Source organism: Cebidichthys violaceus, unplaced genomic scaffold (assembly GCF_023349555.1).
Source record: "Cebidichthys violaceus isolate CVI_PGR_0920_01 unplaced genomic scaffold, fCebVio1.0.p SCAF_11, whole genome shotgun sequence".
NCBI classification, from domain to species: Eukaryota; Metazoa; Chordata; class Actinopteri; order Perciformes; family Stichaeidae; genus Cebidichthys; species Cebidichthys violaceus.
The window spans coordinates 6,738,035-6,754,064 of NW_027176274.1; the positions used below are offsets into that span (position 1 = coordinate 6,738,035).

Sequence of the window (16,030 nt, forward strand, 5' to 3'; positions counted from 1 at the left end):
TGCAGGAGGGGCTCTTTGGGACCACGCTTGTGTGCGTTTGAGTGAGCGAGAGTCAAACAGCTTGTGACTGTGTGGGACAATAGAAAAAAAGAAAGAAAAAGAGCACACAGCGTTTTCAAACTTGCCTAAACATGTGCAGTGCGGTGTAGGTCTTATCACCCTGTCAAAACAGTCAACCACCTCCGTGACACCCCCAGAACCAGTCAGCCCGCTATGACGGACCGGCTCTGTCCGTCAAGCCTGCCAAGCTCCTGATTCACATGGAGCTTCTGTTTGTAACGCCCAATGAAGTGCTTCATTCAAGACCAGCAGTTTGGACGACACAGTCACTGCTTCATGCGTCTGTCAAAACAGAGACAGTTTCCCCTCAAACAGATCTTCTTCTCCTCCAAAACAAAGCGGCGGTTTACCCGCCTCTCTTGTTACTTTCTCCGGTTCCTTTTTATGTGATATCAAGTTGGAAAGTCCCAGGTGTGGTGCAGGTGCTGCAGCCATTAGGGCATAACAAAGCTCCTGAGTAATGACCGAAGAGGCTGGGTCACCGGAGCTGTATGGAAACATCTTGGCTGCAATAGATTATAATTATAAGGATAAAAGTTAATGATACGCCGAGGTTTGTTGCCTCCCTTATTTCTAAAGCGGGATTACAACAGGAAGGTAATTGTAGCAACAGTATAAATCACCTGTCACATTCTGAAACTACTACTCTGAAGGAAGTTTATAGTATTTGAAAAGACTATAGTCTTTCGAATAGTATTCTATACTATTCATATAGAATGAAATGTGTATTTGCTAGATAGATATTTGCATTAGTTACTTCAGTGCGGGGGTAACTTAGATTCTTATTCCTCAGGGGATAAACCCAACCTAGACGAAATGCTCAGGGACTCCTCTCTGCAGAAACAGTCTCAACATCCTCTCACCCGAGCAGTGAACATTACTAGAAGTAGCCTGGGTGAGACCTTCAGTCACTAACCATGACCAGATGTGACCAGATGTGCTGCGTGCATGACTCACGGTGGTCTGGTGCCCTGCCCTTTCATCTCTGCAGCAAGTTGCCAACCGCCACCGGGGGTCAAAGCACACGGTATCACGCCAAGTGTACTGTGTAATGTCCGGGCAACCGCAGCAGGAGGATGATAAACGCTGCCACAGCGAAACAGGATCTTTATCTTCATGTTGGAATAAAAGCAATAAAACTGGGAATGCAACAACTGTTATCACATCCACGGCCACCATAAAAAACAGCAGTAATACCCGTGTATTCAAATAATATAGTGTGCCATTAAGGTCACCATCAATTATGATGACCACGGGGACACCGTTAATTCCTACACAAATATCACCACGCTTTTATTTATTTTTTGAAGCGTGCATGTGCGTTTGAGTGTGTGTGTGCGTGCGTCTTGCGCGCGTGTCCATACCCTCGTGGGTGTTAGGAGGAGCTAATTGGAATGCCCCGGTGACCAACGTTCACCATAAAGGAATAAAACTGTGGAATAAAAACAGCGATGCAACACTTACTTGCCAATGACCTCGCAGAGCTCGTACACATCTTCAAAGAGGATGTCGTCGTCCGCCATAGTCCGACCCCGGCTGGGGAAAAAATTATCCCCAAAATATGCGTCCCAAACCTGACGGTGCTCTTAAAAAAAAAAGAGGGGAACGGAGAGGCCACGAGCAGCTGACCGTTTTGGCAGAGATAAATGACAAAAACACCGCTCGTGCAGTCGGTAAAGAGTTCCCAAGAAAGGTTTCTAAATTCCAGTTGTTGCCTCCTTCGTCGACCCCCCGCCCCCCCAAAAAATATGCTGCGTCGCTGTGGGTGATTCGGCACAGGGGGAGCTCAATAATCCGGTTTGGGAGTCCGCCGGTTCGGCCCCGCCTTTCCCACGGCTTCCCGGTAACGTACTCCCGTCTCAAAACGCAAACCATACGTGGTTGTTCAAACAAGCATTACTCCGCTGGCGTGTCGGCTCCCGGTAAAGACTACGGTGTTGATAAATGTTGCACTCACACAGAGGAGGAAATGCCCCGGACAGACCCCTGGTTGGCGGTGCGCATCAAGGCTCGGGTTACAGCTCTGGGTCCAGGTGGGTTAACGTCACAGTGATCTCCACTTCTCGAACAGCCACGGGTTACACTTTTCGGGGATACGCGCGCAACACAGACGCGCGCAGTCCTTCTAGTCGCGTGAAACCGACGGGCGGGTTCAAGTGTTCACCGTACAATTGAGAAGCTCCACTCTCCGTCTCTTTCTCCTCGGCTCGGCAACACTTTCCAGCCGTTAGTGTGTGTGTGTGTGTGTGTGTGTGTGTTTTGTTTTTTTCCTCCCCGTGTGTGCTTGGACGCTCTACGGAGCTTCCAGAAAACCAAGCTCCTCCCACACGAAGGTTGTGCAACTGTTCAGCCGTCCTCCATTTTGGCGCCGGGCTGTTACCCAGGATGCTCCTCAGAGGTCCAGAGGCTTTGAGCCAGTATGGCGGAGGAGCGGCGCCATAAAGGCTTTTCTAAAACCGCAGTTTCCGTCGGACTTTTTCAATGGATAGACGCGAAGTGGAGTTCCCACCCGGAAGCGAGGAGGAGTATGAATGAAGCATGTGCATAAATCTAAACAACTACCCAAGTTGAGAAGTTATGAACACTGATATGATTCAGACAGTTGTATGGTCAATGGTAGCCTATTACATAAACACAGGGGTGAAACAATCGGCCAATTTTCCAATTAGTTGATCAACAGAAAATGAATCTGCAACTTTTTTTGATAAATCAGTTGAGTCATTTTTCAAGCAACAATTCCAGGATTTCATGATTTCCTCCATATATTTTGTTCCTGGCATTTGAAGAAGTCACCCTGGGCTCTGCCAATCTCAGCTTTGTTTTGCTATTTTAACAAACAATGAATCAAGAAAACAATTAGCCAGATTAACCGATACTGAATTGCTGGCCAAGATAGAATTTTAGAAATGCTGAAGCATTTTGGTGTCTGACAAGCCCCGAAACTCATCAATCTACTACTTAAACAGACAGTCTTTGATCGTATGTCTTCATACGGTACAGGAAACAGCACCACACCTCTCCTTTCTGTTGAGCTGACTCTCAAATGTTTTATGAAAATGAAATGGATGGAGCCTCATATGTTTCTAGATGTAGCTAAACTGCAAAGAAACCAGATTACCTACTGGAATAATGCAACACAAAAATGTAACATTGGATACGTGTCTGCAGCGTCAACATTCACACCTTTTACCATTTCTACGTTGACAAACTGTGGAAACATGCGAGTACAACATACAGACAAGTGCTGTCTATTCATATTTCATTGGCTCCGGTTGGGATAGATGCATTGCCAGCTGATTGCCTAATTAATGCTGGGAGAATAATTAAGCAGAGTCGGTAAACCCGAGATGATGAGCTTGTTCCTTTTATTTATGATTTTTCTACAAAAAGGGTGGTGATGTAATTAAATAAGCCCCAATGCTGCTACTGTAGGTATTGCGTCTCTCCCTTGATGCTCAGCTGCTTATGCAGCACTAAAAAAAGGCCATTTGAAGTATAACATGTGTGCCCTTGCTGATCATGTGAGGTTGTGTACGTGTGAGGAGGCGTTGCGAGGTGACAAGCAGCGGGGGGGGGGGGGCACTTTGGCTTAAGAATAAGAGACATCAGGACATCAGAGAAAATCTTATCTCTAACCAACACACCCTTCTAGACTCAGCCGGTGGGGCAGCGGTGTGTGTGTGTGGGGAGGAGTGTGTGTAAAATATACTGATGCACTACAGACTGTTTGTTTGTTGAATAGGAGCTGTAGCACTACACACACACACACACACACACACACACACACACACACACACACACACAGAGTCGTGTCTTGCTGGGGGGTTTTAGCGGTGTAGCAATAAAATTCAGAGAGGAGGTTGTTTATGGGTTAGCGTAACAAACTTCAACCTCCAAATTGAAGCACATTAATGACTTTGTGGACCTGTCAATGTTATCCATTTAAGTGGTCCTGCAGCTATTAAGTATGGTAGTTTCATAGTTTGGGGACTTGTGAGAAAAGGAATAAGAAATGAATTGCTTAAGTCTCTTTGGGTCACGCTCCAAAAATGCTGGATATACGCTGTGCATAAACAGTTCAATAGTGTATCTACATGCACATCAACACCACGCAGGCATAGCGTAGGCCTTGTGTTAAATCCAGCACTATACTAACCAAGTGCCGGGAGGGCCTAACCATATACAAGTTTAGCTGGCATTAGCTGACATTGTATTTCAGGAGCAGATGTTGAAGGGAAACAAATCAAACACGTTGCTAATACGCCCATATCAACATTTGTACGACATGCTAGGTATGTAAAAAGATATTTGCTGTTGGCATAATTTCTAGGGCAGAGAGTTTTGTGACGACATGTTCCAGTGCAAATTAGAAATGTGCTTTCATTGGTAACGCCACAGCGGCCTCTATGATCAACAGCTCTATTGTTTGATACAGTTGATCCGGTTCTCAGCTCTGTGGGAAACTAATGTGGCTTCCAACGGTGCAATCCGTCCTGTTCGGACGTAATCTGTGCGTCACCGGAGAAACAGGAACACGACAGACGTGTGCTTCAGGCAGCAGGTAATGTTGCAGGGCTGGTTATGATTATGATGCACGGCAAAAGGGCCTTTGACATTTCCCCGGTGTGATCAAAGTAGAGACGCCCAACAGGAAGAGACTTAACACTCTCCCCTGTGTTCTCCAGAAGACTGGTGTCACTTTCTTCTATAACGTTACAGACACATAATATGTCATTTTACTGCATTGTTTCAAGAGGTGTTATGATCTCTGTGCCGTATAGAGAGCCACAAGTGTGTAGCAGCGAGAGGCGTGTCGTAGCGTTGAGGAAAGTTGTGTAACTAAAAGAGATATCTGAGGAAATCTCACAGTAGTCGTCTTGTAGAGCAGCAGAGCTCTATAAAGCGATCTGAGTGGCGGTGATGAAGAATACAGCGTGTGTTCCGGTGTGTCCTTTGATGTCGGAGGAGGATGATCACAGACTGTGTACAAGTCTTCAGCGTTTCTGTGATCTCATGGAAGTCGTCGGCTACCCCGGAGCGTCTGCTGAAGGGTGACATGATCTCATTCAACTCTGTGTTCTTTCACTTCTGCATCTCCTCCTCTCGCTGTTTTCGTGAGTTTTCCATTGGGAACGGCGTGGTGTTTGCTCTGTGCAAACTATGCATAGACCTGTGCGAGAATGATTCCTCTCAATCAGCACTTACGGCTCCACGCAACCCTGTCGCCTATAAAATGACGTTACGACTCTCAGTTACGTTCCGAGGGAAACTTATTTTCTCCCGGATTACATTATGAATTACAAACAAAACAGCAACAGAAGGACTTTGTTAGCTTCAGTAAAAACCTTGTGGTTTAGATGAAAATGATTAGGATTTTTACATTAGTTAAGCTACTAATGTAAATTTAAATCTGTGAACGTTGACTTTTGGTTTCATGGGACACAAAGAGAACAGTCGGTACTGAACATACTCAGTGATGATAAGGTTGCTGTAGAAATGTGATACAGATCACTGGTTACTCTGTCTATACTTACAGTATATTGTACATTTTTAAAGCGTCAGAAGTACACTGTAGTATTTCTTTTTTTAGACTTTAAAAGTGCTATTTTCTTTTTCCTCTGCTGTGTTGGAGTTTAACAGCCATTGTGACAGAAATAGCAATTTTCATGAGATGCTTTATTCCTTGCTACACCGTTAGTATAATATAATATAATATAATATAACATTGTAAATGGTGCAGCCACTGATGCAGTTTATTTTTTGGATATTAAATCATTATAGTGCTCATTTTTGCACCTCACTCTGTATTATCATCCCTCAATTGGTTGTGTAGTGAAAATGGAGCAACCTCTACTCACTCAGTAAATTTGAGTGAATGCTGAAGAGTTTTGTAAAAGGAATATCAATGTCGTCCTTTCACACTCTCTTTTCTTTTTTACCTCAGCAGAATAATATCAAAAACACTTCTCACAGGTTAGGGCCAAATCAAAACTAAAGGCAAAGTGAAAGGAACCATTCTTCAAAAGGAATAACTTTTAATCTCTATTCAAATAATTCTGTGCTTTGGGGCAACACAATAAGTTGTAAAGACAACATTGACATATTATAACCTTATGAAGTTGTTAATGGTGAACATTATTACACATCCAGACAACATTAACATTCATTTGAAGTCGTGTTTCTGGCCATCCGGCAATATTTAAGTCCAATGTTCTGTCTCTTTAGCATTTATATGATCCAACATTTTCACCAGCTTGTCGCTAACTGTGTCTGTTTGCTGCTGAGCTACAGTAGTACCAGTGGGTTTATCAGAGGGTGAAAACAAGACCTGCTGCGGCTGGAGACGGTTGATGATTGCAGTACGACTGAGCCGAAAACTGTCACGCTGCCGCCATGAAACCAGAACGATGAGCCGAGAGGAGATACAAGTAACACAACACACTTGATCCACTTGTTTACTGGTTTTCTGGCAAACCTGGACACATGCTAAGACTTCCCTTGTGCAGGGGTAGTTTACTTGCTTTAGAAACAACTGTTTTTATCTCTGTACACATCTCTTTAAACAGCCCAGCGCAGAGGACTGTCTCTGATGTGGGATTCATCCCATCCGGCCTCAAGAAGCTCACTGGTACACATCACAGAGGCAGATCACGACAGTGCTGCTTAATGATGTCCTCCTCTGGTTTTGGTTTTTGGAGTATTACGTCTCGCCCCCCTGGCCGAGTCTGAAGCTTGTTCCATTTTTCAAGAGCAGAACCTCCTCACTAGGAGGCTTTAGTAAAAAGCGTTGCCTGTAGAATGCATCATCCGTTTGCTGCAGCAATCCATTTAGGAGCTGTTTGTGTCTTTCCCGTAGTCCTCTGACAGTCTGGACTGAAAAAAACAAACCAGTACAAATATTTTGTATCTTTCTCCAGGCGTTTTTGAGGGATTTGGTCTTAATTGTGTTTGTTTGCCAGCTTCATAACAACATGCACATCCTGCATGGAAAGAAGAGAAAACCCGCTCTGTGTTTTCTCTCGGCTCAGGCAAATGTCAACAAGTGTTATTCTTGTACCGACCCAAAAGCCTGTCAGTGGTTATTAGCGAGTCAATTTTCTTTCGCCGTAGATTTGAGACTAATTGTGTTCCATCTCGTCTCTGGGGCAAACAAAAACACACAGAGGGCGATCGTTATAAGGCTGTCTGGTCCAGCAAAGAAGAGACCTGTCCTCACACTGACTAGTGTCTCTTCTAATGTTATTAACGAAGCAGAAATCAATGCTGGTTAACACGAGCTGGATCAATGGACTTCACGGCCCACAGGATGGATGAGTAATTTGGTTACCAGTGGAGCTGACACAAGGAATGGGTTACACTTTAATTTAACGCCCCCTATTTAGAATTTATAAGCAGTATATAAACATTTAGTACATGCTCTAAGTACACAAGAATGTAGTTGCTACATCTATAACTCCCATGTGTGGAGGCTGCTGAATGAAACAATAACAAAATCACGAATCCCAGTGGTAATAATGATAATATTAATTATGGAGTGTCTTGCGCCTGGTGGTCATATGGCAGCTATTTGGCTATTTACACCTGGACAAAGGAATGGTAGTAATAATAGCAATAGTAGTAGTATAAAGAGCGACAAAGTATGTGTAGGGAGTAGGTTGTGGTTGATGAAAAATATCTATATTTTACACTTAATTGGCTTATTCATTTCTTTAGTTTTTTTATTGTTATAATTTGTTTTCAGTGGCAGTTTAATTAGGTTTAGGCACCAAACCTCCTTGGTAAGGTTTAGCAAAAAATAGCCAACATTAAGCTACATATATACATACAGTATCTACTGTGTGGCATTGTTGGCTACATACACGCTGTTCATTAATTGACACTTAAAATATCCTAATACCTCCTTATAACTGCATTATAGTGGGTTATATAAAACATGGTATACATGTTTGTGTTGTGTGTTTGTGCATGTATTTGTATTGACAAAGAGGAAGCTCATGTGCCTGCAGAGTGCTTATCAGGGACACGCTGAGCAGTGGGGAGAAGTAGGCGAGAAGAGGAGACAGGGTGAGGAGGAGGAGGAGGAGGAGGAGGAGGAGGAGGAGGTATGAGATAAATGGCAAATGGTGTGTCTGAGTTTAGAAAAGCTGCGTCTTCGGGATGCAATCACACAAAGCTCAACGTTGGAGTCCACAAGAAAAACATTTCCCCCATGCGCCCCCATGCCCACACATGTTTGATGATACTCTCACATTGGAAGCAGCTCAAGTGACTACTTGAAGGGCACTTTTTCTCTGTCCTATGCTTTCTGCTATCCGTCTGTACCGAGCTTGTCTCTTTAGGAGAATGTATTGGAGCTGAATGAACATACTTTTCTTTGTTGTTTTTTACGATAACTATACATTTTACTCCCAAAACAGTGAGTCTGCTTTGAGTGGATGTCTGGATAAAGTAAACCCAGTGGAAGAGGGTGTATACTGTGCAGCCACACTCCCGTATGTGTTGGTGTGCGGCTCAGCACTCTCAAAATGAATACGGTGCCTTGAAAAATAGCTCTTTCGGTGTTTGCTCAATTTCATCTGCCCCGTGGTACTCTGTCCCCAGACAGGTGAGTTGAAAGACGCGCCGAAGGAACGTAATGGACACATTTTTAATGGATTGTTGCTCCGCGGTGGAGAGGAAGGAGGGGAAAACACAATTATTCACTCTGTCTGTTCCTCCATCAAGACACGCTTCTGTGACGAGCAGAGCAGTTAGGAGAATATTCAGCAGTTCAGACGTGCACTTTGTCATCCTATTGATTTTGTCTAGTTGTTATTAATGTAATAAGAGTAGAGTGTTATTAGTGTTCGTATCAATGTTGCTTTGGCAGTCATACGATTAACCATGAGAGATAGCACATAAAACAGATTCGTCATCTTTCACAACATCCAGTCACAGAGATGCAGCCTTTTTAAAGGTCACATTTTACGGAGTTGAAAAGCTAAAACTCTTACAGCTTAAATTGATTCGACAAAATATTCGATCTATACATTGAACTCTCTTTGCTGAACAAATTAGATCACAGATACAAACATGTTCCATACTGTATTTCTTGTAAATGTGTATCGTACAATGACATGTATGAACCTAAATGCACAACTGACACAAAAAGACATATTTGAAAGAACAATACGTCCACTCATGACTTCACAAAGGCCTACTACATCATTTGCCATAATTATTTGACCATGGTAACTCAGGCTCAGCAGCTTATCTGCCCTATATGGTCACAGTGTTCGTGGCAAGAGCAGATAAGTATTGGTTTCTATTAAAGTTGTACAGCTGATGATACTGATTAAAGATATCGTGTGTCGGGAGAACTTAACAGAATGATTTATTGAATACGGGATACATTACATATTTGTAGCATTTCCAGGAGAATAAAGTATGTTTTTTTAGAGACAGCTTGCACTAATTGACTTCAATCAAAAGCAAAAATAACTGTGAGGACAAGGGTGTTTAAAATCTGGCAGAACTACTTTGCTCTCCATGATGAGTTATAAGATAAAAAGCTTTTCAGGCTTTTTTTTTCAACCAAATTCCTTTTTGGCGTGTTTAGTTTGCTGAAGTCATCTGACTTCTTTCTCAGACAGACTCACCTTGACTCATTGTGCGCACACAGTGTCGTATCAGTGAAAATGAAGTACAGTCTGGCTTAATGATGAAGCAGTGATAAGCTAATGCACTGATTACACACTCTGCAATCATCCTCCATCAATGATGTCAAGCTTTGACAGCAGCTGTGTTATTTTTACCAATGGAATTTTTTTATTTTGTAGAGCTCATATTTAATCATTCTCTCTTCAGATCTTCAATCGTCACAGGTGTACATCAAATGTGACTTCTGCATTTAACCCATCCTAAGCATTTAAGAGCAATGCTGCTCAAGGACACTTCAACATGCAGACAGTAGGAGTCTGCACCGAACCGCCAACTTTGTGATTAAAGTACAACCTGCTCTACCCACTGAGCCCCAGCAGCACAAAAGCACATTTAGAGGCTGCCATTATACATAGTCGTTTTTATTAGTTTTAGTCTCATTCGACCTTGTTGTCCATTGAGAGCAATTCACTCCCTCTTACATAAGTGCCCTGTGTACTGAGGACAGCACAAGCAAAAATCCAACAGTTAGACAAACAAAAACACTTGCTGGACTGCGAATGAAGCATAAGGATAATGTTGAGTAAGATCTAACTGTTGCAGGTACAGGGAGATTCACTGGTGGACTAAAATCTGCAGAAGAAATCAGTTGATCCAACATCCATCCAATCCATTAAAGTGGAGCGAAACATGTTTTATCAAGCTCTGTTTTCAATTTTGCAACCTTCATTCCTGAGATGTGGTGAAGCAGCGAGTGTGCCTGCAACTGAAGAGGAGACGCTAGATGAATGTCCTGTTTCCTTGCAGTGCTTTATAAATGCACACTAAGGAGTGAAAGTCTCTTCTAACAGACAGAGAGGGCCAATCTACATTCCTTCTCGCCACGATTCGAAGCGTCTTAAGAGTGAAGAGATGGTGTAAATGATATCATCACACTCCAGTTCTGACAAGATTGAATGAATTGTCACCGAATGGCACAAGAGAAACAACTTTTGTGTTTGTACAGATCTTTTACTATCTAATTTAAAAATTTTCATATATATATATATTTTTTTTGTTCTGATCCTTTCGGCTCAATTTGAGCTAACTCCTATTTGAAGGTCCATCTCCTGAGCCACCGCCTCTCTCCTCTCGGTGAAGTGGTGGCAGGGAGGACCAAACGAAAATACGAGTCCTTTTCTTGTTTCTGCCATTTTGGATTTAATCCGCTAAACTGTACGTGGACCCTGTACCTTCAACGGGATCGACAAGCCATCGGGGCAGCTCTGCTTCTCCCTCCTCTCATGTAAGACTTCAAGCAAACTGGACGCTAAAGTGATTCTCTATCGCAAATCACACAAGTGGTATTAGAAGACAGGACTGGGCTGCGGCTATTTCAGTAGATATCTCTGCAACACAATACATAGATGTCTTCGACATAATGTCAACATTCTGGCCACATGCTACACATTGCACCTTCAAGATGATGTCTTAACAAGACACACAATTTTTGAGATCATACCCTGAGACATGGACAAGATGCTTCCACTAATGCAGACAACGTATTGGTTTACTTTAGAAAGTGAATCTGAGCAGTCCATTCCCACAACATTCTGTGCAATGCATTTCATCCGTGCCATTTTCTTGTTCTTCCTTGGAAATAAGGAGAATGTTGGTCCAAATGGCAACGTGCTGCTCCTTCAGTTAAGTGTACTTTGTGCTGAAAGGTTTCTTAACACGGGCCTATTATTGTGTTTCCTGGCAACACAAGCCAACACAATCAAAGACAGGTTTGTGTCTGCATTAGTCTGCTCCCAGATCTCGGTGAATGCTCCTTTAATGCAGTATCTAGTGTTGCATCTCTGACTTTTGTATCACCTCTTACTATTACTATAATTGATACATTATTTATAGTGTGGAGAGTATTCTCAACAGTGGTAAACATGAGTGTGTGTGTGTGTGTGTGTGTGTGTGTGTGTGTGTGTGTGTGTGTGTGTGTGTGTGTGTCTTCACACTCCACCTTAGAGATTCAGATAATAACAATAATTCAATAAAGCCCAGTGGGTTGAGATTTTTTCTCATGTCTTCTTTTGAGGTGAGGTGGATTTTTCATGATTCAGTCAGTCTGTGTTGTGAACAAGAAGCTTGTTAAGCATGCACCTTTAAATGTGATTAAACAGACATTTACCCTCCATTGGTCTAACAGGAGATCTCTGTCCCCTGACAGAACACAGAGGTTATATCCTCAGGCCGCTGTATTCAAAGCTATGCCCAAGGCAGTCTGAAAAGCCCATCTGACATGTGACGTACTAATTACTTGTGCTGTTCACTGAAAGAGAGGCTCCCTGCAGTTAAAGTGCACCGTGTGACGACAGTGAGGCAGCGCTCCTTGAACAACCCAGAGGCAGAGCTGCAAGGGGCAAAACTGCATCCAATTTAGTCAACTTCAGTTACTGAAGTTGACTAAATTGGATGCAGTTTTATGATGATATTGGTTTTAAATAATATAAGACATAATAAACTATATAGATTCTATATAGAATTTTTTTCTATATAGAATCTATATATTCAGTACTACAGCAGCCTGATTGTTGTTGTTTTTTAGAGGAAAATAGGATCTCTGTCTTCATAAAATGACATAAAACTGATGCCTATTCACTTGCCCACCATCATTAGTCTCATCAAGTTCAGAATTTTGAGCCCCCCAAAAGTCTACAGTGGCCCAGAGACCTTTACACACCTAACACGACACAACATACAAATAGACAAAAACACAAGCAAAAGAACAAAATGTCCTCCTCGGAGGCAAAACAGCAAAGATAAAAACAACACAGGAAACGTGCAGCATAATGAAACGCGCCGCAAACACAGACAACAGGGCCGAATACAGAAACGCAGTGAAGCTGTCTTTGGTGTTGGAAAAGGAACAAATGATTTATTTTGATCACTAATGTAGTTGCGACATCCTCGAATTATATCTGTAATGATAGTTAAAAAAAACACAGAGAGGCACTGCAGCATGAAATAAACACTTTGTGATTTAAGACGTAAAGTTTCCCAGTTTGCTTGAAAATCTTGCAGTTCTTAGCAACAGCATTAGGCACATAGAGAAACACAGTACAGACTCACTTAATTTGTCCTAATCATGATGCACCAAATCTGAACTAATGTTGATTTTCATTAGTGGTTTGATGCTGCTATTTTGAGGCACACGATACTGTACATGTGTAATGATTCATGCTGAAAACTTAATGGCAACCACGATTAAAAGATAAACAGAGTGGAGGAAATGGATTCCAGCCGATGCAGAGCGAGAGAGAAGAGCAGAGAGACAGACGGATAAGACAACTTGGAAACAGAAAAACAAACAAACAATGCGAGTGGTGACATTCCTTTCATGTAGAAGGTGATAGAGTACAGCGGGTGGATACAAGTCTGCGGCGGCGAGGAGGACGTCAGACTGAGATGTGCCCTTGTTGCATCTTTGGGACGCGGCCTGTGAAATGGTAATGTGCCTCTGGGATCACATTCATCATCAGATGTAAAGTAATGAAGCATTTTGAGCGTGTGCCAGCCTGCCGGTGGATGTGAACGCACCGGCTTCTTCCTGCTGGCTTTTACATATCTGCTTGTTTTTCTCATGAATTAGGACGACGGAGCGTTCTCGTAGACAACCCAACTAATATGCAACATTTTGGCAGCAGAGCACTGTGGGTAACACGAGATGTAGCCGCCTGACGATCAGACCGACAAGAAGGAGTGATATTGTGATATCATATCTCGAAGCTACATTAACGGTGGTCATAAACATTACTTTTGTGACTTGAACGTAAAACGCAGAAATAAATTTTGCTCAATGTGAATTCCATTACTCTGGTGTAAGAAGAGGCTGGATAATGTGTACATAATGTTACATATTCGCCTGTGATCTACTGTTATTATGATCAAAATTAGGCCTAAGAAAAAAAAATGAAGTGCTTTGTCTTCTCTCAGGATCTCTTTGTCTCTTCTCCGTTGGTGTGAATGGTATCCTCGACTTTTGCCTCTTGTGTGTAGTCTGTCCTGTTTCCAGGTCTTCATCGTGAAGACAAACCCTCCCTAACTCCCTCAGTTGTGCAATACTGTCAGAAGAAAAGAGAAACATGGTGAGTATCCAATTTAGTATCATTTACACTGGACTAAATTTAAAAGACAAAAACAAGTAAATTGACATTGACACCGTAGGAGCGTATCCAGAGCATTGTCCCCTATAATCACATCCATGTTAGTCTTAGCTGTAATATGAATGACAAACACGCTTGGAGTGACAACAAAAGCACCAACCCTTTGTCTCTATGGTCAGTCCATAATTATTATCATCGTTATTGTGAAAGTAACACAGCTGCTGGCTGATTACAACGGTGTCCTGTATACCCGGACACTCTCTGCCTCTCTGAAAGCCGTCCATCAGTGTAATTTGTTTGAGGCTCACTGAAGCCTCTCTGTGTCTCTCTGCTGTGCTGCAGCTCTGTGTGCTCCTCCTCAGGATGAACTGAGGACAGCCTTCCTGCAGCAGCCCTGTCTCCTGAAAATGATGTTCCATTATAACAAGACTGTATCGTGAATTACATTTAAGAGGGCAACGTATTGTGTCGTGGGTTACGTTTGCTTTTTTTTTTTACCTATCACATAGGTCGTTTCAAACACGTTTCAAATGAGTCCGCAGAAGTCCTCGTATGGAGGTCATGGTGGATGAATAAAAAAAACTAAAACACAGGGCTTTTACCTAAGAGGCTGATTTTCTGTTTTCTTTCAATTTACAACGTAAACCACTTGTTTTTAAATGATTTAAAACTGCAACAGTAATCTGGGAGAAAATACGGTTCCCTCAGAACGTAATTAAAAGTGACGTTTAGTTGATTGGGAACATATTAACTCGTCAAATATCAATGCTTGGTCAGTGACCATCGGCGTCTGACACCGACGCACCAACTCCAATGTAAACCGACCCGCGTCATTATTAGATGTTCAGAACAATTGAGCGAGATAGTCCTCACATGGCGGGCAGGAAGGGAGGTGGATGGGTCAAACAAGTACAGGCCAGGAGAACTTTTTTTGTGTCCCGCACAAAACTAAAAGTAAACATTGACATTTTGTACGTGAGTCGTCACTGTGAGTCGTTAGTCACGTGACTCGTCAGTCACTCACTAGTCACGTGAGTCAGTCTAGTTAGCGTCAACCACGCTCTTTTCTTAAACCAAACTGTTTTTGCTGCCTAAATCTAACTTTCTGTGAGACCGGATGTTTATTATGAAAAGACTCTATTCATGTAACGAGCGGAAACTGACACCCCATCCCTGCCAAGTCCAAAATGGACTCTAGAGGGATGACTGGGGCGTCGTACTTTAAAGCTTAGGGCCACTGACCAGGCGGCGGTGTTCGATGAATTGGGAGTGAGAACGTGTTGGTTTCCCTTCAAAACGTAATTGAAAATGCAGCTTAGTTGAACGGGAACGTAATTTTGTCGGAGACAAGGCTGCCTGCAGATACCAGGTGCAGAAATACATTATCATACTCTGTATTTGGACAACCCTTGTGCGACGTCCACGTGATGGATTAATGTCTTCGGTGACCAGGTTCATCTATCGTGTCCTTTAAGAATATAACTGTGGTACAGTGCATCACGATAAGGGTCGGAGAGGATCCTCATTAGCAATGACATCTTTATAAAGCCAGCACCAGCCTGTGGAGATGTCACATCTTAGCTCAGTGGGATCCCTGAGCTCCTGATACAGTGCAGACAACAGAGGAGGCTGCTTTAGATGAGCTCATCACTTTCATCCCCAATGATCTCAGCCTCAGGTCGCCAGGATGTGTCTCCTGCAGCTTCTCCTTTCTTTTCCTCTCACTGCTTCCCATCACACTCTCCCTATGACTTAATTTCTCCTTCCTCTGGTATATATATATATATATATATATATATGTGGGTGTTATTATTTCTTTTAACATCTCTAGGATGGTTCGTTTCTCAAACCCAGGAAAAAGGTGGCCTTGTTAGTTGGGCAGGTATGTTTTAATACCTGCCTCGATAAATGTACTGGCAGATGAAATATTGAGTTCTGCTTCTTTGCGGGTCACAGAAAGATGTTGTGTTTTGGGTCGGGTTTGTTGTGTGTAAGCTTTTTAAAGGCATCATGAGCGCCACTCAAAAGCAGGTGAAGTGAAAACAATGTTTACTGTATTCAAAGTGCAGAACAAAGTTCATCAGCAGGAGGTCAGTCCAAACAGGCAACAAAAGCAACACGGCAGTATCCTTCTCCGGAACTGTTTGCCGGATAGTTCCAACCCATTTGCCATTTTAGGCTTTTCGCGT

The 16,030-nt window shown here is 42.7% G+C and overlaps 1 protein-coding gene across 14 annotated transcripts in view; it reads right to left on the reverse strand.

Moving 5' to 3' along the window:
• The window catches only part of caska (calcium/calmodulin-dependent serine protein kinase a), a 102,593-nt gene extending 100,269 nt beyond the window's left edge, over nucleotides 1-2,324 (reverse strand). For all 14 annotated transcript variants that reach the window (XM_068702354.1, XM_068702329.1, XM_068702362.1 and 11 more), the window contains exon 1: nucleotides 1,525-2,324. In XM_068702354.1, the coding sequence (XP_068558455.1) occupies nucleotides 1,525-1,583 (59 nt within the window). In that variant the 5' untranslated portion in view covers nucleotides 1,584-2,324. The remainder of the gene's footprint in view (nucleotides 1-1,524) is intronic.
• Between the last annotated feature and the right edge of the window lie 13,706 nt (nucleotides 2,325-16,030).